Below are 26,485 nucleotides of genomic sequence, written 5' to 3' on the forward strand. Positions count from 1 at the left end.
TGGACTACATAGAGCACCTGCAACTTTCCAGCAACTTATGGACAAGCTACTGTGCCCTCACTGTGCATATGCGGCTGTGTATCTTGATGATGTCATCATCCACACCCCAGACTGGGACACACCTTTGGAGAAGGTGGCGCCATATTGGATACCTTAAGGGAAGCTGGCCTAACCGCAAACCCAGCGAAATGTGCAATAGGACTAGCAGAGGCCAAATACCTGGGGTACATAGTAGGGAGGGGCTTAGTGAGGCCCCAGTTGAATAAAGGGGCTGCAATACAGAACTGGCCCCGGCCTGTACAAAAGAAACAGGTCCAGGCATTCTTGGGAATAGTGGGGTATTACCGGATGTTTATCCCCCACTTTGCTTCCTGGTTTCCAATGATTCCTTTTGTACCACTCTCATTTATATGTGACGGCTGGTTCTATTTCTTCCTTTTTAGTGGGTCATGGTCCAGAGTGAGTAGTTATCTGTTGGACCAATCCCCTTAGCTCCCCTAGAGTAGCTGGGTGATTATTCTGCCAAACTGCAAGTTTACCAAAGTAATATGGGGTCAAAGAAGCAGCACAATCCCTTAAGGATTGGACATCAAATGATAAATCATCTATTATGGTGGCAGCGGCATCAACTTGCAATAAACCAGCCATTATCTGCATCAGGGCCCATTGGGTTAAATAGTTTTCAGGGTCCTCATTAGGCTCCTGGGTGGATGCTACAGCCTGTGCCATAAAATTACGTCTGCCTATCTGTGTCCCAAATGTCGCCATCAGAGCCAAGAGTCCAGTATTGTGGTCGACTGCCAGTCTATCCATGGTGGCTCTGATCTCTGGGGCTGCACACACTCCCATTAGTCGGTAGACTTCCAGGGTAGTCAGCCCTTCCCTTCCTGCGACTAACATCACGTTCGTGCACCACCTGGAAAAGGTATCTCGATTCAGGGTCCCCAGACCCTCAGCCATTGATTTTAAATCGGTGGCTGATACTGGCACTGTGGTAATAGTGGTACTGCCCCCACCATCTATGGGGATTGTTACTGTGGTGTGTTGGATAGCTGATACTGGCACTACCTCTATGAATACCGAACCCTCTGAGGCTGCCGGGCCGCCTGCTCATGCAGCGGAGGTGGTGGGCATGGACGGGGATTCCGGGACCCTGACCGTTCCTGCTGCGGCACCTTCTGCCACTAGTGTCACCACCAAGAAAGCCTCCCTGAAGGGCAGAAAGAGCCAGGGGACCAAGAAGGGCAAGAGACCTGCCCCGAAGGCAAAACTTCCTGTGGCAAAGGCTCACCCCACTGCCGTGGCCTTCGTCACTCCTGCTCGGGCTCCGCAGGGCCCAGACAAGCGAATGGGCACCACTGCTGCCGCCAAAAGCGGCAAAGCCAGGCCCGCGGAGGAGAGGGTGGCGGGGCTGGTGACAGGACTTGGACAGGGCCTACCTCAGGGAGAGGTTTCCCCTTCCCCAGCTGCCCATCCCCTGTCCTCCCTTGCCCTCCCACTGCTGCCCTTGTCCCCTGGCTCTTCCCCCATTCGGGCCCAGCCCTCCTCCTCCAAGGGCTGGGAGGTTGCCATGGGAAGACACCACAAGCGAGCCCAGCGTTCCACCCCACCCCGCCCACTGTAGGGGAAGATACCCTCCTCATTCCTCTAGGGGTGGATGTCAGAGCCATCCCTCCCTCTGAGCCCACGGACGCTTCACAGCACCGTGGGGTGGCTAAGGTGACCGCAACGGTTGCGAGAGGGGTAAAGGCCTCCCTCCCGGAATCCCTGGGGGTATGTCTACACTACAAAGTTAATTCGAAATAACAGCAGTTATTTTGAATTAGCTTTAATAGCATCTACACATGCAAACCGCTATTTCAAAATAAATTCGAAATAGCGGAGCCCTTAATTTGAATTTGGTAAACCTCATTCCACGAGGAGTAACGCCAAATTTGAAATAGCTATTTCAAATGAAGTGCTGTGCCACCCTGGTCACAACCAGGAAAACTTACTCTCCTCTCCCCCAGCCCCGGAGCCATTAAAGGGGTAGACCCTGGCCACAGTGCCTGTGCCAGCTCCAAGCCTGCCAGCCCAGAGCCAGCAGTGGCCACCGGGGCCCCGACCCAGTGGCCCCAAAACATGACCCAGCAAGCCACTGGCAGCCAGCCCTCCACCGCTCCCCAGGGGCAGTCTGCCAGCTCCCAGGAGCCTGCCAGGGGCTGGAGAAGGCGGGCGCCTTCCTGGTCCAGGGTGGAGATCATGGACCTTATTCAGGTTTGGGGGGGATGCCCCCAACTTCCATGATCTCAGCCCTAGACGGAGGAACACAGCCATCTATGGTAGGATAGCTGCCAGCCTGGCCACCAAAGGCCACAGGCGAACCCAGGAGCAGGCTTGCATGAAAGTCAGGTTGGTCCAGTGAGACCCCCAACCCTGAGCTTCCCCTCCCCCTTCTTCCCCCTTCCAGCTCCCTCCTCCCAGGTTTCCCCCTCCCCTCTCCCACCCTCTCTCTTCCCCTCTCCCACCTCCTTTTCCCAGTCTTCCCAGAGGCTCATCCCCCCCTCCCAGTTTTGTTCAATAAACCCAGTTTCTATTTTTGAACATACGTGTCTTTTGTTTGACATCAGGAAGGGGGGCTAGGGAGGGGTAAGTGGAAGGACATGAGGGAGGAATGGGGCATGAGCCCCCGGTGGGGAGGACCAGGGAGGCTCTGAGGGCACCTCAGGGTGGACGCTCTCCCTCAGGGCCTCCTGGATCCTGACAGCCCCCCGATGGACCCCCTTATGGCAGCCTGCAGCAAGTGCAGCTGGTCTGATGGCAACAACCCCACGAGATGCACCGGCATGCCCAGGGCTCCATGTGGCCGAGTGCTGTGGTGTCCCAAGTGCGGGCACTCAGGGCACTCCAAGCCAGGACTGCTTTGCTGTTCCTCATCGAGTTAGACAAGCAAGCGGGGAACCCTGAGAACTGTCTGTCTGGGGTGGGGGTAGGGTCCCTTTAAGCACGGAGCTCAGTTAGCCTCAGGCAGCAGCCCCACACCCTAAGTCCCAACCTGATGCCATGCCGGCACTAGTTCCGGCCAGTCTTAACTTCGGTTCAGGGTCCACTCAGTGTGGATGTGCTATTTCGAAATAGCAAAACACTATTTTGAAATAGTTTTTGTGTATAGATGTGTTATTTTGAATTAGCTTAATTTGAATTAACTATTTCGAATTAAGTTAATTCGAAATAGTCGTGTAGTGTAGACATACCCTGAGTGTCCATGGAGGATGCTCCCACCGTCCCCACCTCCACTGTGAGGGTGACCACTGATCCTGCCGCCGACAAGGGCAACCACATGCCGGTGGGCAGCAGACTCGCCTTCCTCTCTCTACAGATGGAGGCTTTAGGGTTGACCTTGGCTGCCTCAGAGGGGGATCATCATGCCCTGGAGGGACAACAGTTGGCCTCTCCTTCCCCTTCTGACCTGCCACTTTCCCTTCTCCCTGCCTCCGGGTTGCCCCAGGGTGTGACCAACTGCCCTGCCATCAGCAGCACTTCACACACTGAAACCCTGGGGGATCCCAGCAGGCAGGATTTCCCATCGTTCCCCATCACCCCTAGCGCTGGAGCCTCCAGTGTTGCACTCTCGGCAGTGCCAGAGCCTGGTGCTGGGGAGATACTAACTTCCCCCACCACTGCCACGGGGCACGTGGAGGGGTCTGGCCCGAGGCCCCGACACCCGCCGTGCTGAGGGGTGAGATGCGCAACTTCTTGGAGGACATTCGTGGCTCCAAGAACAAAGTGACTCTCGCCCTTCAGCGCTGGGGGGATTTCCATCTTGTCCTCCAGACCGTAAGGGCCATTTTGGGGGAGGGTAAAGGGACTGGGCGGCGGGAGGCTGTGGCCTACTGGCGGACCCACAGCTTCTGTGATGCCCTGCTTACGTTTGGGTACGGTCACAGATTGCTGCAGGGCCAATGGGGACTGCCAGAACTCCCGCCAGGGAGGCTCTTCCCCAGCACTCTCAATGCCGCTGTTCATCCTTACCACTCTGAACACCTGGGGCTGCAGGCTGGGTCTCCACAGGTGTCAGGTACTCTCCTTCCTTCGGGGAGGGGGGGTACTCTGTCATCTTCCTGCAGGAGACCCACTCCATTCCGGCCACCGAAGCTAGTTGGCGGCTGGACTGGGGGGACAGGGTGTACTTCAGCCACCTGCTGGCCAATCAAGCCGGGGTGACCACCCTCTTCTCCCCGAACCTGCAGCCTCAGGTGCTGGGGTCTGCCAAGGTTGTGCAGGGCCACCTGCTACATCTCCGGGTCCGGGTGCAGGGGCTGACATTAAATCTCATTAACATCTATGTCCCAACATCTGGCCTGGAGAGGCTCCACTTCTACGAGTGGGCGTCTGCCTTCCTCGGCTCTGGATCCTCGCGAGTGCCTGGTCCTGGGTGGGGATTTCAACTGCACCCTCGAGGAATGGGACCGCATGGGGACCGAGCAGTGCCTGGCCCCGTGGGCGTCCTCAGGGAGATTATAGACCAATACTCCCTGGTGGACATCTGGGACGACCTCCACCCAGACGAGGATGCAGCATTACCTTTGGTCACTCCCTGTTGGACCGCATTTATCTCTCTTGTCATCATCTATTTCAAGCCCACTCCTACAACATTCAGACGGCCCCATTCTCGGACCACCACTTGGTGGCCGTGACGGCTTCTCTCTCCTCGGAGAGGCCGGGCCGGCCTACTGGCATTTCAACAACAGCCTTGGGCAGGGGGCTGGACTTGATGACCTCCTGTGGTCTCTTCCAGTTCTATGATTCTATGACCAGCCCATTTTGTCCTGCTGCTCCTGAACTCTGCCTTGGAGCTGCCCCCCTAGCAGCCTCCTGCTTGCTGTACATAGATACTGGTTTTGAATGAAAAGGTGTTGATGTGGCTATTAAAAGGCTTCTTTGTTTGCAGGGTCCTTGTGCTTGTTGATTGTTTGGGGTTTTTTTTAAATTGTCACTGCATGACGATTGGATGCTTGCACATGCAGCTGTGCTTTAGCAAATCAGAATGCTGGCTTGCTCAACTGTCAATGGGGTGATGAAAGTAGTGAGTAACTAAGCGCTTCCGGAAATGGTAGTGGAGTAAAAAGTACAATATTTTCTTTAAAACCTACTTGAGTAAAAGTTGAAGTATCACAAAAATAAATTACTTGAGTAAAGTACAAATACCAAAAAAATGTACTGAGTGGAGTAACAAAGTATTTCTACTTAGTTACTTTCCACCTCTGACACTTCCCCACTTACCTCAGGGTTTAAGTCACTGTCCCCCAACGAACCTAGTTTAAAGCCCTCCTCACTAGGTTTGCATTGCTGTCTGCGAAGATGCTCTTTCCTCTCTTTGTTAGATGGATCCCATCTCTTCCTAACAATCCTTGTGTCCAGAACAGCAACCCGTGGTCGAAGAAACCAAAGCCCTCTCTCTGACACCACCTGCGCAACCACGCATTTACTTCCACAATTTGACGATCCCCCACTGGACCTTTTCCTTCAACTGGGAGGATGGATGAGAACATCACTTGCACCTCAAAGTCCTTTATCCTTCTTCCCAGCACCACTTAATTTCCAGTGACCTGCTCAAGGTCATTCTTGGCAGTATCGTTGGTTTCTACATGGAGAACCAGGAAGGGTTAGTGATCCGAAGGCTTGAACAATCTCAGAAGACACTCGGTCACATCCTGAATTCTAGCTGCAGGCAAGCAGCACACTTCTCTAGTTTCCCAGTCTGGGAACCAATGGAAATTCCCAGAAGAAAAAAAATGTGAAGAGGACTTAAGTCTGAGAGTCCATGTCAGTAAGACAGGGTAATATACAGTACAGGGTTATTGTGCTAATTCTCAAAACAAGCTTTATAAACTCAGAAAAATAAAACTCCAAACATTTTAAGATAAGCAAGTGAGGGCCAGTCACTGGGCAGAAAGGGTAAGTATTTGCTACAGAAAAAATTGAATAGAAACTAGGAAGTGAGAGATGGAGCAGGATAGTTTACAAAGTGAAATACTCTTTGGGTTCGTCTAGACTATCATTTATAAGTTAGCAAGATGTGTGCTCACATGTTTTAAACACCATCCAGCAGTTAGTGCAGATGGAGAGAGGGATGTCTCAAAATGTGATATGTGGTTGTGATCACCCCAGGGGTCTCCTCAAAAGCACACACACCTAATTAGAACCTCAGCAAATGCTCAGTGCTGAGAGATGTGCAGTGTCCAGGTTCCAGTGGGCTCCGTGTTGGCGGAGGAGTGTGACACCATCACTAGAAATCGTGCCATGCTGGAAGGGGACTAATGCATGGCGTGTGGTGGGATTCCTTAGCAGTTGAAGAACCATGGGAAGAGATGGTGTCTGGCTGCTGGCAGAAATGTACCATGTGGCCATTAGGGTCTGTTCCATAGCTTACCATTTCCTTGCTTCTACAGGGTTCACTGTAGAATGTTGCACTTACTGAACCTTCATCTTTGCTGTACAAAGTGTATATGTCACTTCCTGGGATTTTGACATGACATGTATGAGGCTTTGAGGGGGAGGCATGGAAGCGAGAGACAAGAATGCCCGTGTGGTGTAGAGATACGGGGTAGCAGGAATGTCTGAGGTGCAGGGGCAGGTAATAGTGTGGTGGGGAGCGTGGCAGAGACTGGGGACCCTGGGTGCTACACTCTTTGACTCCTAGAAAATTATGCTTGAGCCTGCCAAATGCCACAGCTGCTCAACAAGGGTAGCCACAACTCCTCAGAGCACAGACGCTGCGCCTCAAGCCTGTAGTGCCTCTTTCTAGGGAACCTCAGCCACAACTCCTCAGCTCAATTGCTGTTTGGGGTATAGAATGTCTCCACCTAGCTCTCATAGAATCCTAGAGCTGGAAGAGACCTCAGGAGGTCATCAAGTCCAGCCCCCTGCTCCAGGCAGGACCAATCCCAACTAAATCAACCCAGCCAGGGCTTTGTCAAGCCAAGACTTAAACACCTCTAGGGATGGAGATTCCACCCCCTCCCTACGTAACCCATTCCAGTGCTTCACCACCCTCCTAGGGAAATAGTTTTTCCTAATATCCACCACAACTTGAGACCATTGCTCCTTGTTCTGCCATCTGTCACTACTGAGAACAGCCTCTCTCCAGCCTCTTTGGAACCTCCCTTCAGGAAGTTGAAGGCTGTTATCAAATCCCCCCTCACTCTTCTCTTCTGCAGACTAAACAAACCCAAATCCCTCAGCCTCTCCTCATAGGTCATGTGCTCCAGCCCCCTAATCATTTTGGTCGCCCTCCACTGGACCCTCTCCAATGCGTCCACATCCTTTCTGTAGTGGGGGGCCCAGAACTGGACACAATACTCCAGATGTGGCCTCACCAGAGCTGAATAAAGGGGAATAATCACTTCTCTGGATCTGCTGGCAATGCTCCTCCTAATGCAACCTAATATGCCATTGCAAAATGCAGGACAATGTAGCACTTTAAAGACTAACAAGATGGTTTATTAGATGATGAGCTTTCGTGGGCCAGACCCACTTCCTCAGATCAAATAGTGGAAGAAAGTAGTCACAACCATATATACCAAAGGATACAATTAAAAAAATGAACACATATGAAAAGGACAAATCACATTTCAGAACAGGAGGGGGATGCGGGGGGGGGGGGGGAGGAAGGAAGGTAAGTGTCTGTGAATTGATGATATTAGAGGTGGGGAGAGTGGGATGTCTGTGAGCTAATGGTATTAGAGGTGATAATTGGGGAAACTATCTTGGTAATGGGTAACATAGTTTGAGTGTTTGTTCATTCCTTCTTGGAGAGTGTCGAATTTTAACATGAATGACAGTTCAGAGGATTCCCTTTCAAGTGCAGATGTAAAAGGTCTTTGTAGCAGAATGCAGGTGGTGAAGTCATTGGGAGAGTGTCCTTTCTGGTTAAAATGGCAAGAAACTGTTTTCTCTTTGTGATCTTGTCTGATATCTGTTTGGACAGCCACTCCCACACCTCTTTTGTCTCCATATTAAAACATTTTTTTTCCTACACCCTAGGACTTGGGACCAAAGGTGCTCACATTCTCCACCATCTGTCGTGGGTTGGGCTCACCCTCAGGCTTACAGCCCATTCATCATCGGGGTCGTCCGCCCGCGCACCTTCCCCCACCCGTTTTTCTCTTTCATTAGTTCCGCCCCTAGTCGTGGTCTGTGGCTCGGCGGGGAGCCCACTGGGTAAGAGTCCCGCTTGGCGTACATAACCCTGAATGAGGGAGGACGGGGACTCAGGCCCGCCCCCGCTCCGGGTCCTGACCCAGGACCCTAAAGGCAGCGACGTACCGGCGTTGCCTGGTTGGTGGGGATTCCTCCATATCTCACCAACCCTCAGGGTTTATGCGGAGCCGCCGTCTCCTGCCGCCGTCCTGGGTCACTTCCTCCTCCTCACTTGTGTTGCTCCGTCTCTTAGTGCATGGGGGTGTCCTTTGGGCTGCCGGCCACTGGCCCGGTCCCTCCGGTGCTTCCCAGCTTGTTCGGGGCACGTCCCCCGGCCCCTCTCCTGCTCCGGTATCCCCCCCCCCGTGGATCTCACCGGGCGCCATTTGAATGGCCTGCCTATCGTGGCCCCGCCCCGTGCCCCGGGGCGCAGGCTGATGACGTCACTGGCGGGGAATCCCTCGCTGGCTCCATCTCGGCCCTGGGCTACCCCCGTACAGGCGTGCCGGGGCGCCGCACACGCGCAGCAGAGTCCCTGGACCTCCACACCTGCCGCCCCGGCCAGTCCCGCAGCATCCCCACCTGCGCCTCCCCTGCCCTTGGCCTGCCAGGGAGTGTGGGGTGCCGTGAGCTTCACGTTGCTGGAGACCGGCGCCCCGTCACATACCCCCCTCTTTAAGTTACTCACCATTTCGCTGACCATACCTTCCTCATCTTCCATTATTCGTGAGAAGAAGTCAGCATTTTTGTGTCTAATGCCGGGGCGATGTTGTACTTCGAACTTATAGGGCTGTAGGGCGAGGTACCACCTCATCACCCTGGGATTTGATTCTTTCATCGCCTGGATCCACCGTAACGGGGCGTGGTCTGTTATCAACTCGAATGGGTTCCCGATCAAGTAGTACCTCAGGGTCTCTATCGCCCCCTTGGCCACCAACGCTTCCTTTTCGATAGTAGCATAGCGCTGTTCGTGGGGGAACAGTTTGCGGCTCAGGTAGGCTATGGGGTGTTCTTGCTCGTCCACCTGCTGTGCCAACATGGCTCCCAGCCCCACGGCGGACGCGTCAGTCTGTAAAATAAATTCCCTTGAAAAGTCGGGTTGCCTCAAAACCGGGGCTCGCGTTAATACCATCCTTAGCTGCCGAAAGGCCCGCATGCCCTGTTCTGTCCATATCACCTGTTTTGGGCTGCCCTTTTTTGTCTAGGCCGTCGATGCGAAGTTCGGGATAAACCGCCTATAATACCCGGCCAGTCCCAGGAACTGTCTGACCTGTTTTTTCGTTTTGGGCGGCTGGTACTCCGCCAGGGCCTGCACCTTACTTGCCAGGGGCTTTAGCTGGCCCCTTCCCACCGTGAATCCCAAATAAGTCACTTCACTCTGTCCTATGTGACACTTTTCGGGGTTCGCGGTGAGTCCTGCCTGCTGCAGAGCCCCAAGGACCGCTCGTAAGTGTTGAAGATGGTTGGCCCAGGTCCTACTGTACACAACGATATCGTCGATGTAGGCCACGGCATATTGCTGGTGTCCCCTAAGCACTCAATCCATGAGTCTTTGAAAGGTGGCAGCTGCCCTGTGGAGTCCAAATGGCATGGTCTTAAACTGGTATAGCCCGAAGGGGGTGGAAAAGGCCGTTCTCTCCTTAGAGGCATGGGTCAGGGGAATTTGCCAATATCCCTTTGTGAGATCTAAGGTTGAGATATACTGCGCCTGCCCCAAGCGTTCTAAGAGCTCATCCACCCTGGGCATGGGATAAGCGTCAAACCTTGAAATCGCATCGACCTTTCGAAAGTCTATGCAAAATCTTACCGACCTATCTGGTTTCGGGACTAGGACGATAGAGCTATGCCAATCGCTATGCAATTCCTCTATTACCCCCAGCTGTAACATCTTTTGGACTTCGTCCCATACGGTGTCCCACATTTTCCTAGGAAGGGGGCGTACCAGCTCTCAGACTTTACACCCGGGCTTGGTGGCTACATGGTGGCTTATACAGTCCGTGCGCCCTGGCTCCCTCCGGACCACTGCCTTAAACTCTTGGAGCAGCTCTTGTACTTCTCATCTTTGGTCCTGCGTCAGGTCTGACCCTACATCAAGGGCCGGGGTAAATTCAAGGCCCACGGCCCTAACTCGGTGGGCCGTGGTTGGGGGTCCAGGAATAGATTTTCTCTTGGGTTCCATTTTTTCAACAGGTTAACATGATAGACCTGTTTACCCCTTTTCTTTCCTACCAAGCGCACTTCGTAATCCACAGGCCCCACCTTGCGAATAACGTCAAAGGGTCCCTGCCATTTTGCCAGCAACTTTGACTCGCTGGAGGGTAAAAGGAGAAGGACCCTGTCACCTGGTTTAAACTCCCATGTCCGGGCATCCCGGTTATAGTAAAAGACTTGTTTGTCCTGGGCCTGCCTTAAGTTAGCTTTCGCAAACTCTCCGAGCTTTTGTAATTGCTCTCTGAGACGAAGGACATACGCCACCATCCCCTGGACCCTGGTCTCCTGTTCTTCCCAAGTTTCCCTCAACAAGTCTAAGATCCCCCGGGGCTGTCTTCTGTAAAGGAGTTCAAACGGGGAGAAACCGGTGGAGGCCTGCGGGACCTCCCGGACGGCGAATAGGAGGGCGGGTAACAGTTTATCCCACTTGTGGGGGTCGCTCTCCGTAAAGCGGCGAAGCATAGCCTTTAAGGTGCGGTTAAACTGCTCCACCAACCCGTCCGTCTGCGGGTGGTAAACCGAAGTTCGGAGCATTTTAATCCGTAGGAGACGGCACAACTCCGCCATGAGCTTAGAGGAGACATTTGTTCCTTGGTCTGTCAGTATCTCGCGGGGGATCCCCACGCGGGAAAAGATCTTCACCAGCTCTCCCGCCAGGGTTTGGGCTGTTGTGTTCTTTAGAGGTACTGCTTCAGGGTATCAGGTAGCATAATCTACCAGTACCAATATGTGCTGGTGTCCTGCCCTCGACCACTCAAGGGGGCCTACGAGGTCTAATGCGACGCGGTCGAAGGGCACCCCTATTACCGGAAGGGGGACCAGAGGGGCTTTCATCACCTCTCGGGGTCGGACGAGCTGGCATTCGGGGCAGGAATTGCAAAAGTCCTTCGTGTACCCCCGGCCAGAAAAACCTCTGGGTTATCGGTTGCAAGGTTTTCTCTCTTCCTAGGTGGCCGGCCCACAGGTTGGAATGCGCAAGCTCTAGGACTCTCGGCCGAGATGGCATCAGTACTAACAATTGTCTGAGAATCCCTCGTCCCTCCCCGGATTTTGTTACCCGGTACAAACGGTCCCCCCGCACCGCGAAATAGGGTCCCTGCCTCACCTTCTCTTCCTCATCCGTCTCATTGCCTCCTTCACAGGCCTGTTCCCAGGCTCGGCTCAGCGCCGGGTCCTCGCGTTGCTCCTGCACGAAGTAACTCTCCGTCTCGTCTCCCTAGCTCAGTCCCAGCTCTCGGTGCGACACTCGCTCCCCTGTTGACCCCTCTAGGGTATCCGCGCGTGGGTTAGAGCCTTGTTCGACACGGCGGTTGGCCAGCGCGCTTTCAACTATGTCGGTCTGTGTTCCCTGAGCCAGTTGCGGGGTCCAGGCCTCAATTAGCTGTCGAAAGCCTGGCCAGTCCCGCCCTAACAATACCGGGTACTCCAGGTTGTCTGTCACAGCCACCTGGCATATCGCCTCCTCCTGCCCATCTTCCAGTCTTACCCAGGCCATAGGGTAGGGACGAATGTCCCCGTGGACACACTTCATCCATACCGGAACCCCTGCGGGTTCAGGTCTGGGTACCAGCGAGGCCCGGACCATGGTCTGACCGCAGCCTGAATCTACCAGTGCCCAGACCGTCTGCCCCTCCACGTCAAGCCATACTAAAACGTTCTCATTTTCCCGCGGGCGGGCCCTCAGGCTCGGGGCTACGACCTGTCCAAATGAGCAATCCATAAATGGACAGTCTCGACAAAAGTGGCCCTCCTGGCCACATTCGTAACAAGTTCCCCTATTGCTGACCCCTAACCCGGGCCGGTCTGTGGGCTCCTCCTTCCCGGGGATCTTATCTCCCTTCCTCCCCTCCTCCGGAGGGCTCTCCCTTCTGGGGGCTACATATTCTCGGCCTATTCTTTCGACCCCCCTAAGCCTCACCCTCGGCCACCACGTGGTGTCCGGGCCCGCCCCTCCATGGGGCGTTGACCCTGCCCCCTCTCTGGGTTCCTGGGCCCTTCTCCAGCCCCCTCGGCGGCCATGTACGCCTCCATTAGCGTGACCGCCTTGGCCAGTGTCGAGGGTTGTTGTCAGCGCACCCATTTCTGGGGGTCACTAGGGAGGATCTGGAGGAACTGCTCTAAGACTATCACATCGACCAATTGACCACTAGTCCGTCTATCGGGCTCTAACCACCTACGGCATGCCTCCCGCAGCCTCTGAGTGAGACCGCCTAAACTTCTGCCTGAATGTCTCGGGGGTCACCCCGATTTGATCTAGGGCCGCTTCTTTTATTTTGTAATAATTAAGTGCCTCCCCGGGGGGGGGGGGGGGGTGTCTAAGCTCTGGTAGGCCAACTGCGCTGCTCCCGAGAGGTAGGGTGCCAGCAAGGTGGCCCAATGATCTTCGGGCCACCGAGCTGCAGTAGCTACCCGCTCAAAGGTCTCAAGATATGCCTCCGGGTCATCTTGGGGTCCCATTTTTGTCAACCGTATAGGCAACTGGGGAACACCCTCATGTCCCCCACCTATTCCAGCTCCCGCTCTCGCTAGCGCGGCCCCCTGCTGGAGCCAAGTCTCCCTCTGAGCTTGCTGCTGCTCCGTCAGTTCTCTAATTAACTGTCTCTGCTGCTGGGCCGCTAACTGTTGCAGCAGTTGGGTCTGCTGCTGCTGGTGTTGGCGTTGCTGTTCGGACAGCCACTCCCACACCTCTTTTGTCTCCATATTAAAACATTTTTTTTCCTACACCCTAGGACTTGGGACCAAAGGTGCTCACATTCTCCACCATCTGTCGTGGGTTGGGCTCACCCTCAGGCTTACAGCCCATTCATCATCGGGGTCGTCCGCCCGCGCACCTTCCCCCACCCGTGTTTCTCTTTCATTAGTTCCGCCCCTAGTCGTGGTCTGTGGCTCGGCGGGGAGCCCACTGGGTAAGAGTCCCGCTTGGCGTACATAACCCTGAATGAGGGAGGACGGGGACTCGGGCCCGCCCCCGCTCCGGGTCCTGACCCAGGACCCTAAAGGCAGCGACGTACCGGCATTGCCTGGTTGGTGGGGATTCCTCCATATCTCACCAACCCTCAGGGTTTATGCGGAGCCGCCGTCTCCTGCCGCCGTCCTGGGTCACTTCCTCCTCCTCACTTGCGTTGCTCCGTCTCTTAGTGCGTGGGGGTGTTCTTTGGGCCGCCGGCCACTGGCTCGGCCCCTCCGGTGCTTCCCGGCTTCGTTCGGGGCACGTCCCCCGGCCCCTCTCCTGCTCCGGTGTCCCCTCCTGCGGCTCTCACCGGGCACTATTTGAATGGCCCGACTATCGTATCCCCGCCCCATGCCCCGGGGCGTGTGCTGATGACGTCACCGGCGGGGAATCCCTCGCCAGCTCCATCTCGGTCCCGGGTTACCCCCGTGCAGGCCGGACAGGCGTGGCAGAGTCCCTGGACCTCCGCGCCTTCTGCCACCCTGGCCGGTCCCGCGAGTAGGAATAAGGGATCTTGCGGAAAAGGGTTTATTTTCCGCAAGATCCCGTCTAGACTGGCGCTTTTCTCCGGCAAAACCCCGAGCCAGAAAAAAGCGGCAGCCATGTTCATGCAAATGCCGCGGGGGATATTTAAATCCCCCGCGGCATTTGCAATTCCGACTGGTCTCATTAGCATCCCTTTTCCGGAAAAGGGTGCCAATGTAGACACAGCCAACTTGTTTTGTTGAAATAAAAACAGTATAGACCATGATCAATCAAATAGAACAAGCTTCTGTGAAAATTTCAGATACTTTGTAAGTTTGAGATTTTGCATAAACATATAATTATTCGTGCAATTGCAAAAAAATGGATATATATTTGATACAAAATTAATATACAGTTTGTGATTTTTTTTCAAAATCATATATATAGTAGCCCAATGTCTGTGACTGTAACGCTGAAATGCTGGCTGTTCCCTCTGGGCGGCGCTGCTGCCTCCCGCCGTGGAGCTCGGCTGACTTCTGCGCCGCTCAGCCGGGCCGCTGTGCAGGAGTAAGCACAGCGGCTGTTTGGGCTGAGCAGCGCAGAAGTCAGCTGAGCGCCATGGCGGGAGGCGAAGGGGGGTGGGGCGGTGACATACACGCCCAGGGGGCAGGGCCTGGATGAGCGTGCATCCCAGAGACAGAGGAGAGCAGAGAGAGAGAGAGAGGCAGGAGGGGGAGAAGAGAAAGAGAGAGACGGAGAGAGAGGCAGGAGGCGGAGGAGAGCTGAGGGGGGGGGGGAGGCAGTAGGAGGAGGAGAGAGAGAGAGATGGAGCGAGAGACCGGAGGCTCAGGAGAGAAGACCGACGTGGAGGAGAGACCTGAAAATCCCGTCTTATGACGGGCTAATTGGCTAGTAAATAAATAAAAACCAAAACATTAACAAAATATCCCCCTCCACTCCCCTAGAGCCAGGCACTCCCATATCCCCGTTCTAATCCAATTCCCCTCTGGTCCCCCAGAGCACCCCCCCTGCTCTATCCCAATGCCTCCTCCCCCCCCAGACCCAGGCACTCCCAGCCCCTCCCCCATACCTAATGCCTGGGTCCCAGAGCCAGTGTCGCTGCCGCCATACATTTCTTCCGCAGGCGCTGGGGAGGTGTGAGCACAGCAGCCAGCTGTGAGCAGGCACTTGATGCCTGTGCAGAGCATCCCGGCTAGCCGTGATCTGCGCTCAGCTCCGAGTGGCCAGCGGGCCTCACTTTATTCTTTTATAAAATGTAGTGGCAGGCCACAAAAAATTTCGATTGGGCCACATGCAGCCCGCCAGAAGCCTGTTTGACATGCCTGATGTAGATGGTATCATGAGCTTTTGTGGGCACAACGCACTTCCACCCACTAAAGCTCATGATGCCATCTACATAAGGGGTGGGCAATAATTTTTGCCCGGGGGCCACTTCAAAAATTTTTGAAGTAGCCCTGGGTCACCCCGGAAGGGGCAGGGCCTAAACAGGAAGGGGAGGGGCTACCCAAACGATGATTAATCTGGGGTGGGGGAGCACCTTTGCCCCCTCCTTCCCACTAGGAACCCATGTCTCTTGTAGGGCAGGAGGAGGCTTCAGGTGCTCCCCCAGCCCCAGGCCAATCAGGGGTTGAGGGTGGGGGAGCGCGGGAAGCCTCCTCCTGCCCTGCAAGGAGCACGTGGCACTTGGAAGTGCCGTGTGCTGCTTACAGGGCAGGGGCAGAGCAGAGAAAGCTTCACGTGCTCCCCCACCCCAAGCCCTAATTGGTCTGGGGGCGGGGAAGCAGCAGGGCCTCCGCAGACCGGATCCAACCTACGGAGGCCCTTTTGCCTACCTCTGATCTACATGTTTTGTTAGTCTTTACAGTACTACTAGACTGTTCTGTTGTTTTTTAAGTTTTTCCTGTTACAGACTAACTCAGCTACCCCTCTGAGGCTTATAAAAAAAGGTTCAGTACTATTCCATTCCTTTTTGCCTCCCTGTTTCCTTTCTCCTTTGGCAGAGCAGTTAAAATTGGAACAATTTACCAAGGACTGGTGAATTCTCCATCAAAATCAATGTTTAAATCAAGATTGGATGTTTTTCTAAAAGCTTTGCTCTATTAATTACTTTCGGGAAATTCTCTGGCTTTGTGAATCAAAGACCCAAGAAGATGTAGGAATGTTTTTAATTATTTCTCCAGAGGCATATTACCTTGCATTTCAATTCATACTTGGTAAAAATAGTCAAATGAAATATTGTTCTGATTAGAATTATGTAAAAAGGAAACAATTTTAACATTTTGAAAAAATCCACATAATTGTTTCTCTCGATTGTTTTTCCTTTTTGAACAGCTCTAGCTATTGTCCATACTCCCGTAAACCAACAACATTGGGTCTCTGGCTGGCTCCAACCCAGTGATGTCCAGTGTAGCTCAATACGGAAGTACATTTTGTACAGATGTTTCATTTTCCTGTATCAAATGGCAGCTTGTTCTTCTCTCAATTCCAAGCTGGGTGAAAGGGTATGCATTTTAATTGTAACTTGGGAGCTGTGCCCAGCTCACTACACTTGCCAACCCCCATCTCTCTGGCAGCTTTGCAACCAGAGAGCCTGATGACATCATTCTGTCATGTGTCAGGAAAAACTTTTTTATATATATAGCAAGAGACATATGGATTTTCATTGCATGCATATATATATATAGGGAGAGAGCACATTCAATATATAAATTCATTAACATTATTACTATCCACAATAGCTCTCTCATGACTGTGATGGATAGGAGGAGTGCTGGCCAGCATCTGGTGACTAAGGGGTTAAACTTAGGTAGCTCTGAGGGGCCAGAAGAACCAATGGGGATACAGTGCTGAAATTTGAATTGGATATAGATACCTGGTCTGCTCTTCTTTTGTGGGGATTTCTAAGAAAAGGGCTGGAGGGAGCAGATGCAGGGATCAGAATTACCATGCCTATAAGAAATACTGGATATGGGAGTGAACTGGACCTCGAAGTACAAATCAGCATGTACCGTGAGTAGAGGGAAAAGTGTATCTAGTCACGATCAGGGTAATTTTCTTTATTTTGGTTGTTTGGTTTAAACTTCTCCGTATGAATCTATGCCTTCCCTCCCCAATTCACTATTTAAGAGTTGTTCACAGAGATTTTCTGTGTTTTAATTTGTACACCTAGCAACCAAGTATATCTTTTGTTTGTTAATAAAAATCACTCGTGTGCTATAACAGGGGGTCAGTATGTGTATTTGCTTGCTTAAGACTGGGCCGTCAGCTACCAGAGACTGCAGCTTGTTTCTCTCTTTTCTTTTCTCAAGCTCTTTTGGGGTGTGTCTACACTTGCCCCCTAGTTCGAACTAGGGAGGCAAATGAAGCATACCGAAGTTGCTAATGAAGTGCGGGATTTAAATATCCCGCGCTTGATTAGCGTATTCGTGGCTGGTCGCCATTTTAAAAAGCCGGTAGCCCGATTTAACTCCCCGCGTGTAGACGCGGTAGTCCTATCCAAAACCCTTCCCTCGAATTAACTGTTACTCCTCATTGCATGAGGAGTAACAGTTAATTAGAGGGAAGGGTTTTGGATCGGACTGCCGCGTCTATTCGAGGGAAGGGTTTGGGATTGGACTGCCGCGTCTACACACAGGGAGTTAATTCGGGCTACCGGCTTTTTAAAATGGCGACCAGCCGTGAATATGCTAACAAAGCACAGGATATTTAAATCCCGCACTTCATTAGCAACTTCAGTATGCTTCATTTGCCTCCCTAGTTCGAACTAGGGGGCAAGTGTAGACATACCCTCAGGGAAAAAGAGATTGGGGTACCCCGGGGAAGGAAATTCCTCCTGTTTTTTTAGGGTGAAGTTACTTGATGATGGCAGGTTTGGGGGTTTTTTTTCTTCAGAGCCAGTGCATCTGTGACTCTGAGGAGGGTTTTTTTGTTTGGTTGGTTTTTTGTAAGCAGAGCCCTATAGAGGAAAGGTATTTAAGGTCTTTGCAGGCTCCCACCTTCTGCACTAGGCGTGCCAGAGTGGGGAACAGCCCTGACACTAACCTAAATAATTTTGTGTAATCTTCAAATTTTGCCACTGCTGTGCTGCCCCTCCCCACTTCCAGACCATTAATATGTCTATTAAATAACACAGGACCTAGTATGAAGCCTTGGGTCATTCCTTCTCTTTGCTCTCTGTCTTTAGACAAGTTTCTGACCCATGACAATATTTCACCTTTCAGCTCTTGACAACTTAGTTTCCTTAAAACTTTCATACAAGGCATTTAGTCAAAGGCTCCTTGAAAGGCCTTATAATTAGATAAACCAGGGTCTCCCTCTACCCTCTATTATAGTGACACTTTCAAAATATTGTAATAGGGTAGGTATGAGTTTCTGTTTTAGAGACCACCCTGGTTTGTTCAGATCATACTATGATCATCTAGACGTTTTACTATTTTATTTTTAATTATTGTTTCAACCAATTTCCCTGGTGTCACGTTATTGGACTGTAAGGGGAGCAGCCGGGTCACTGCTGCACCCATGGGGGGTGTTCGCCCCAAAAGTGGTACAAAGGGGGCCATGTGAGGAGTCAAACAAAAGCTTACTTTCTTCTGATTCTGTATCTGCTCTTCATATATCTGTATAATGTCTGTGTGTGTAGTTAGGAATCTGTGATCTGTATGGAGACTGGAAGTCTCTCTGAATGTGGTTGAGCATTGGGCAGAGCCCGGCCTATAGACATGCTAATTAGCGAGGCCCTGTGAGACAATGGCACTCAATGGGCCAAGGACACACCTCGGGAATGGTGACCGACACCTAAGGGCTACTAGCAGGGAACACAGTGATAGGCCGCCTGCCAGGCGACCTGCTGCAGTCAAGAAGAGACCAGGAAGGAGGTATAAAGAGGCCATGTGGCTGACTCCATCTTGGTACTCAGCTCAGCACTTCATCCCAGAGGCAGCAGTGCAGGGATTGAAGAGCCAGGAAGAACTGTGGACCCATCCTGATCCTAGGATGCGCAACAAGGACTTTTAAACCAGCAGCTGCAACATCTCTGCTAGAGCCTGCATCGAGGACTGGGAGATTCGATGCATGTAACGTACTATCCTTTAACAACCTTACTCTCATGCTTTTCTTTCTTGTGGTAATAAACCTTTAGTTGTTAGATGCTAAAGGATTGGCCCAGCGTGATTTGTGGGTAAGGTCCAGAGGGTAAATTGACCAGGGATCTGTGGCTGGTTTCTTGGAACCGGACAGAACTTGTTCGGGGTAGGTGGGATTGGGTGCTAAGACCCCCCGCCTGTGTATGAGGCCCGGGGCCATCTGGGGCACGGATATTGCTGGGGTGTCGGAGGGGTTTTGCTCATGAGGCTTCAGGCAGGCTGCTGAAGCGCTCTGTGGGACTGGCTTGTGGCCTGTTTGGAGAGGTCACCAGTATGGGGGCTGTAAGGAGCCCCGAATGTGAGCAATTCGCCCTGAGCGGGCTGTCATGATTATGAGGGTTAGCCAGCAGCCTGGGGATTAAGGGGTTAACTACACCTAGCCAGGTGGAGTGACCAATAAGAATGTAGGTGGGACTTTTCAAACTGGGACAAAGGAATTTGGTTTTTTTTCCCCTCTCCTTTTGTCTCTCGGGGTGTGTTCTCTGCAGCTACAGAGAGGGACAAGCATGTCTCTCTCTCTCTCCAAGACATCATTCTTCATTTTCTGTAAGTAGGGTAAAGTTTAGGTAGTTTCGTTAGGTTTTATTGTTTTAAGGGTTGGGTATGGGATCTGGTATCTGGCACTGCTTAAAAGATGTTTTGGCTTTTCTTTGTAACTAAGTTCTAGGCCCATGGAGTTTCTCCATGAGTATATTTTGTTACCTTCCTCTCTAGTCATTATACTTGCAACAGGAATATTATTGTAATAATAAAAGTTCTTTCTTTTCTTTTATTAACCTGGCAGTGGTTAATGGTGTGCCCTGATTTTTGTTTTAGGGGGAAGATTTCCCAAATGATCTTTCCCCTGGTTTCTTTATCAACATTTGGGTGGTGGCAGCGGAAGTTTTATTCCCAAGATCTAGGTTTTTAAGATCTTGGGGGAAGTTTTATACCAAAGCCTGGTAGATAAGGCTTTGGGGTACACTTGCTGGCCCCCACTTCTGCATTTATCATGCCAGAGTGGGGAAGGAGCCATGACACGGGCGCCCTCAGCTGTGCCCAGACACGACCCGGTCCGTCACACCCTGGTTTGTTCAGATCATACTATGATCATCTAGACGTTTTACTATTTTATTTTTAATTATTGGTTCAACCAGTTTCCCTGGTATGTAGTCCCTACTGGAAGTTCTAAGATGGCTCTGGATGGGAGGAAATTGTGCTCTCTAGAAACTGAGTTGGCTCTCCCAGTATGGGAGTGTCTCTCCTCGGCAGTGTTTAATGTAATTTAAAATTTCTTACAGGTGCTGTCCTATTGCAACCTTGGTCCCTGCCAGCTCTTTAAATAGCTCCCTGCTGGTTTTTGCCACAGCTCAGCCAGCTCTTGTTGGAGCTGCACACCAGGGAGCACCCTTCTTACCTTCACCTCTGCTCCCTGCTGAGGTTGTATAAGGAAGATTGGAACTCACATGGGAGGCTATGAGAGAGCACTACTCTAAACTCTCCACTCTCTCCCATTGCAGTGGCTCACCATGACCTGAAGAATACCATGAACTGCAGTTTCATTGAGCTGCCATCAGTAGTGGAGCAGCCATCTCTCTCCTGGTCCTCCCGGCACTCCTTCTCCTCCTTTGACACCATAGATGAGGGACCAGTGTACTGTATACCCCATGAGGGTGAGTGGACAGTGGGCAGCATGGGCACAGCCAGGAGCCTGATGGGGCTGCTGGACAGGGTAATCCCCACTGCCACTGCTAAATCAGTTTGGGCTCTCTGGATCTGTTGTTCCCCTGGCACTGTGACCCTTGGGGGGGGGGGGGTGTTACATGTCCTCACAAGAGAGGGAGTAATACAGAATGTCTGCCAGTGCACATTGGGATTGGAAGCAACCTACCCAATCCACTGAAGGGCAGTCCTGCCCATCAGAGGGGAGCTCAGCAGAGGAGCTGACCAGCCTGCCCACACTTGCACTCTCCTCCTCCATCTAGCTGATGGCTTAGGGTATGTCTACACTACAGCACTAATTCGAACTAACTTAATTTGAATTAGTTAATTCGAACTAAGCTAATTCGAATTAGTGCATCTAGACCTAAAAACTAGTTCGAATTAGTGTTTTGCTAATTCGAACTAGCATGTCCACAGTGAGTGGACCCTGAACCGGGGTTAAGGATGGCCGGAAGCAGTGCCAGGCAAGGCATCAGATTACGACTTAGAGCGTGGAGCTGCTGTCTCAGGCTAGCTGAGGGCTGTGCTTAAAGGGACCCAACCCCCACCCCAGACAGACAGTTCTCAGGGTTCCCCGCTTGCTTGTCTACCTCGATGAGGGACAGCAAAGCAGTCCTGACTTGGAGTGCCCTGAGTGCCCACACTCGGCACATCACAGCACTCGGCCATCAGCCCGGCTGCACTTGCCCCAGGCTGCCATCCGGGGGGGGGGGGTCAATCGGGGGGCTGCAGGAGAGTTTCCACCCCAAGGAGCCCACAGAGCCACCCCAGTCTGCCCCAGCGGGGGCTCGTACCCCATTCCTCCCTCACCTCCTTCCACTTAGCCCCCCTTCCTGATGTACAAAATAAAGGACACGTGTTCAAAAATAGAAACTCTTTATTTAACAAAACTGGGGGGGGGGGGGGGGGGGTTAAACCTCTGGGGAGACTGGGAAAAGGAGGTGAGAGAGGGAAACCTGTGAGGAGGGGGGGGAAGTATAAAACTATGGTACGCCATATCTTCAGTACTGTGTACAGATGTGATCTCCTCACCCCAGAAAAGAGATTTTGGCCTTGGAAAGGATTCCGAAGAGGGCAACTAAAATGATCAGGGGTTTGGAACAGGTCCCATATGAAGAGAGGCTAAAGAGACTGGGACTTCTCAGCTTAGAAAAGAGGAGACTGAGGGGGGGATATGATAGAGGTCTATAAAAGCACGAGTGGTGTGGAGAGGGTGCATAAAGAAAAGTTCTTCATTAGTTCCCATAATAGAAGGACTAGAGGACACCAAATGAAAAGGGAGCAGGCTTCAAACTAATAAAAGAAAGTTCTTCTTCACAAAGCAAATAGTCAACCTGTGGAACTCCTTGCCACAGGAGGCTGTGAAGGCTAGAACTAGAACAGAGTTTAAAGAGAAGTGAGATAAATTCATGGAGGTTGGGTCCATGGAGTGGTATTAGCCAGGGGGTAGGAATGGTGTCCCTGGCCTCTCTTTGTGGAAGGCTGGAGATGGATGGCATGAGACGCCAGCCTGGTCCCGGGAAGAGGCGGAGGGCTGGGTGGCAGCGGGTGGCTGGCTTGTGCTATGCCAGGTGCAGGGTCTGCTAGCTGGGTGCTGGCAGGCTTGCGCCTGGCATGGGCCCCGTAGCCAGACCGTGCCCCTTTAAGGGCTGCAGGGCTGGGAGGGGGGCAGAAGAGTTTCCCTGGTTGTGCCCCGAGTGGCCACCAGGGCAAGCTGGGAAGGGCTAGCCTCCAACTAGTTCGAATTAAGGGGCTACACAGCCCTTAATTCGAACTAGTTAATTTGAACTAGGCTTAGTCCTCATAGAATGAGGATTACCTAGTTAGAATTAAGCGCTCCGCTAGCTCCAATTAAGTTCCAACTAGCGGTTTGCATGTGTAGCGCCTTTCAAAGTTAATTCAAACTAACGGCTGTTAGTTAGAATTAACTTTGTAGCATAGACATACCCTTAGAGAGAGGCTGCCCAGGGTCATATTGCAGATTCTTCTGCTCTTGAAGCTGTTCAAAATGCGTTCAGTGTTTTGAGTGGCTCTCCCAAGCAAATGGGATTATTCTTTCACTTTCAAAAACAAAGCAGCCAAACTAACAGTCCTACAACACCAAAGCAGCTCTTAAAATAATCCCTTTTTAAAAATCAACTGTGAGAACAAAGGTCTCTGGTCAGAATGGACACTGTTCCTGTGGAGACTAATTCTGGGACAGGAGGCCAAGGACTCCAGAATGCCACACCAAACTTTAGGAGGGCTAACCACTTTACCTCTTGGCAATCCATGTCTCAGCAGGCTCTTGACCCAGGAATATAATTTTCTTGGACCATAGTTGTAGGTTGTCAGACTCCAACATGTGGCTTTGTTATTGTCCTGAGGGGTTTTGGCTGCTCAGAGCCAACCCTAACACACAAATGAGACTGCTTTGAGGGGGGTGGGGGGTGGTGGGGAGGAGGTGGGTATAAGGCCTATGGGCTAATGAATATGGAGGTGTGATATAGAAGGACTACCACAAGGGATATAAGGTCCATAGGGCAGTGAATAGCAGGGGGAGAAGGGCCAAGGGAGTGCTATAAAGCATTGCCTGAGTATAGCTTGTATACCTTTTCCTCCCATCCCTTTGTTGTGGGGCCCTTGTGCCCCATACTGTCTCTTAAGCACCATGTCAAAGTGTAAAATATCCATGCTTTCTCTTTTGCAGAGAGCCTAGGTGAAAGCAAAGAGAGAGGCCCTGCCTGCAGCCTGGTGGAGAAACTGACACCCCCAATCAGTGCAGAGGAGGCCAGGGAGTATACTTTCTTGAAAGAGATGGGCTCTGTCAAGGCCTTCCAAGCAGACAGCAGTGAAAGTCCCTTGCTCAAATCCTCTGACAGTGAAAGGTCATCCTGTAGCTCTGGCTCAACCAGTAGAGCCCTCTATGCCAGAATCACCTGCCTCTCCAAGCAGGCCAAGTACAAAGATGAAAATACAATGGATACCAAAAGCCTTGGAGTGAATGGCAAATCCCCCTCCCCAGAGAGAACCAAGCCTCCTCCCCCTGATCCCTCCACCAAGCCTAAAGTGTCCTGGATACATGGGAAGTACAACTCCAATCAGTCCAACTCGCTCCCTGCTCCCAGCAGGTCCCCTGAGAGAGCAACCATGCAGCCTGATGGCTCCAAACACACTCAGGAATTGGCCAAGAGAAAGAGAAGCCCAAGTAAGACCTCATCTGCTCTACACAGAAAAGCTGATAAGGGCAGCACGAGGAGCAAAGAGAAGGCACTGAAACATCTGAAGGAGATGAGCTTCCCAGATGGCAAAGCCACTTTCTCTGGGGAGCTCCAGTCACCATCCAAGCCCAAGCAGAAAACCAAGGCAAGTTTGGAGCAGATGGAAAACAATGGGGCCATCCAAAATGCTCTGAAAAAAATGGGAAACTACCATCCAGACAGGAAAGGAGGAGAAGGCAAGGAGGCCCCCCAGAGTCCCAGTCACAGAAAGTCACGGTCCAAGGCCGTCCACCCCCATTTGTTGTTGGAGACAGCCACTTTACTGGCTGCTCAACTGAAGGAAAAGACTCAAAGCCTCAACAAGGGTGATGGCAACACCCGACAAAATGGGGTGAGCCCCTTGCAGCCCCAGAGGGAGAAGCCTACCCCTCCACAGAAATCCAAGCACTCTGTGGCCACCAGCAGCAGCCAGAAAGCCAGCAAGCCTGTGCTGCCAACTTCCCCCAACCTGCAGAAACCGATCAACCCCGTGTTGGAGACCACGATCAATGAGGCCAAAAGGGCAGAGAAGCAAAATTCCAGCAGCAGCAACCAGGAATATGCTCTCCTGAGTGACCAGTCCAGTAAAAAGACACCCATTAAAAAGCCCCCTAGGAAGAAGAACAGAGAAGCCACCTTGAAGCAGCCCAAAGCAGCCACAGTGCCCCCTCAGACAGTACAATACAGGAGACCCATGGGCCCCAGATGCCAGGCTGGTACTGCACCAGAGAAGTGCTGATGGTCAAAGGAAGTCTCTCAGGGTATGTCTACACTACCCCGCTAGTTCGAACTAGGAGGGTAATGTAGGCATACCGCACTTGCAAATGAAGCCCAGGATTTGAATTTCCCAGGCTTCATTTGCATAAGCGGGGAGCCGCCATTTTTAAAACCCCGCTGGTTCGAATCCCGTGTAGCGCGGCTACACGCGGCATGAACTAGGTAGTTCGAACTAGGCTTCCTAGTTCGAACTACCGTTACTCCTCGTGAAATGAGGAGTAACGGTAGTTCAAACTAGGCTTCCTAGTTCGAACTACCGAGTTCGTGCCCCGTGTAGCCGCGCTACACGGGATTCGAACCAGCGGGGTTTTAAAAATGGCAGCTCCCCGCTTATGCAAATGAAGCCTGGGAAATTCAAATCCCGGGCTTCATTTGCAAGTGCGGTATGCCTACATTACCCTCCTAGTTCGAACTAGGAGGGTAGTGTAGACATACCCTCATTTCAGCAAGTCTGCAGGAAGGGTCAGAGGAAATGGAGGTCTGAACTGGGAAGTGGGATCTGGAGAAGCCTCCAATCCCTCTGGGTATGTCTACACTAGCCCCCTAGTTCAAACTAGGGTGGCTAATGTAGGCATTCGAACTTGCAAACGAAGCCCGGGATTTACATATCCTGGGCTTTATTTGCATGTTCCCGGGCGCTGCCATTTTGAAATGCCCCGTAGTTCAAACTCCCTGCCCTCGGCTACACACGGCATGGACTAGGTAGTTCGAATTAAAGCTCCTAATTCAAACTACCATTATTCCTCCTGCAATGAGGAGTAATGGTAGTTTGTATTAGGAGCTTTAATTCGAACTACCTAGTCCGTGCCGCATGTAGCCACGGGCAGGGAGTTTGAACTATGGGGCATTTCAAAATGAAGGCGCCCGGGATATGTAAATCCCGGGCTTCATTTGCAAGTTCAAATGCCTACATTAGCCACCCTAGTTCGAACTAGGGTGGCAGTGTAGACATACCCTCTGGCTACATCTACACTGGCATGATCTTGGGCAAAAACTCTTCCAGAAGAGAGTGTCTACACTGGCATGTGCTTTTGCGCAAGAGCATCCATGCCAGTGTGGACGGTCTCTTGTGCAAGAAAGCTCTGATGGCCATTTTAACCATAGGGGTTTTACACAAGAAATTCATGCTGCTTGTCTACACTGGCCTCTTGCGCAAGAACAGTTGTGCAAGAGGGCTTCTTCCTGAGTGGGAGCATCATAGGACTTGAGCAAGAAGCACTGATTTCACACATTAGAATGTCAGTGTTCTTGTGCAAGAACTCACAGCCAGTGTAGACAGGTAGCAAGTTTTGGCGCAAAAGCGCCTGCTTTTGCGCAAGATCGCACCAATGTAGACACAGCCTCTCTGTCTAGCACTGCGGCCTTGGACTCTGCCCATCACAGCCATCCTCCTCCAAGCTGCAGTGTGCCCTCTGCCATGCATCTTCTCACAGGGGCTAGAGCAGCTCGAGTCTCATGTTTCTTTTGCAGGACAATGTAGAAGGGTTGGCAGGGGTGCATTGCCCTGCCCTGAGTTCTGGGGAGCTGCATGAGCCTCTGAATAGGGTCTCTGTCCTACCCTTTTGTAGCAGTATTATTGGTTGCATAAGCAGTACGGCTGCGTCTAGACTGGCATGATTTTGTGGAAATAAATACTTTTAACGGAAACGTTTTTCCGTTGAAAGTATTTCCACAAAAGAGCATCTAGATTGGCACGGATGCTTTTGCGCAAAGAGTGCTTTTGTGCAAAAGCATCCGTGCCCAGTATAGATGCGCTTTTGCGCAAGAAAGCTCCAATGGCTATTTTAGCCATCAGGCTT

At 52.0% G+C, this 26,485-nt stretch overlaps 1 protein-coding gene across 1 annotated transcript in view; it reads left to right on the forward strand.

Annotated features, from left to right (window-relative positions):
* Positions 1–24,712, forward strand: part of LOC102454332 (scavenger receptor class F member 2-like) — a 264,639-nt gene extending 239,927 nt beyond the window's left edge. Inside the window, exons 10-11 of the mRNA XM_075914780.2 lie at positions 20,469–20,621; positions 23,360–24,712. Of these exons, the coding sequence (XP_075770895.2) occupies positions 20,469–20,621; positions 23,360–24,648 (1,442 nt within the window). The 3' untranslated portion in view covers positions 24,649–24,712. The remainder of the gene's footprint in view (positions 1–20,468; positions 20,622–23,359) is intronic.
* The last annotated feature ends 1,773 nt before the right edge of the window (positions 24,713–26,485 follow it).

This window comes from Pelodiscus sinensis, chromosome W (genome assembly GCF_052426305.1).
Source record: "Pelodiscus sinensis isolate ZL-2025 chromosome W, ASM5242630v1, whole genome shotgun sequence".
In the NCBI taxonomy this organism is placed as follows: Eukaryota; Metazoa; Chordata; order Testudines; family Trionychidae; genus Pelodiscus; species Pelodiscus sinensis.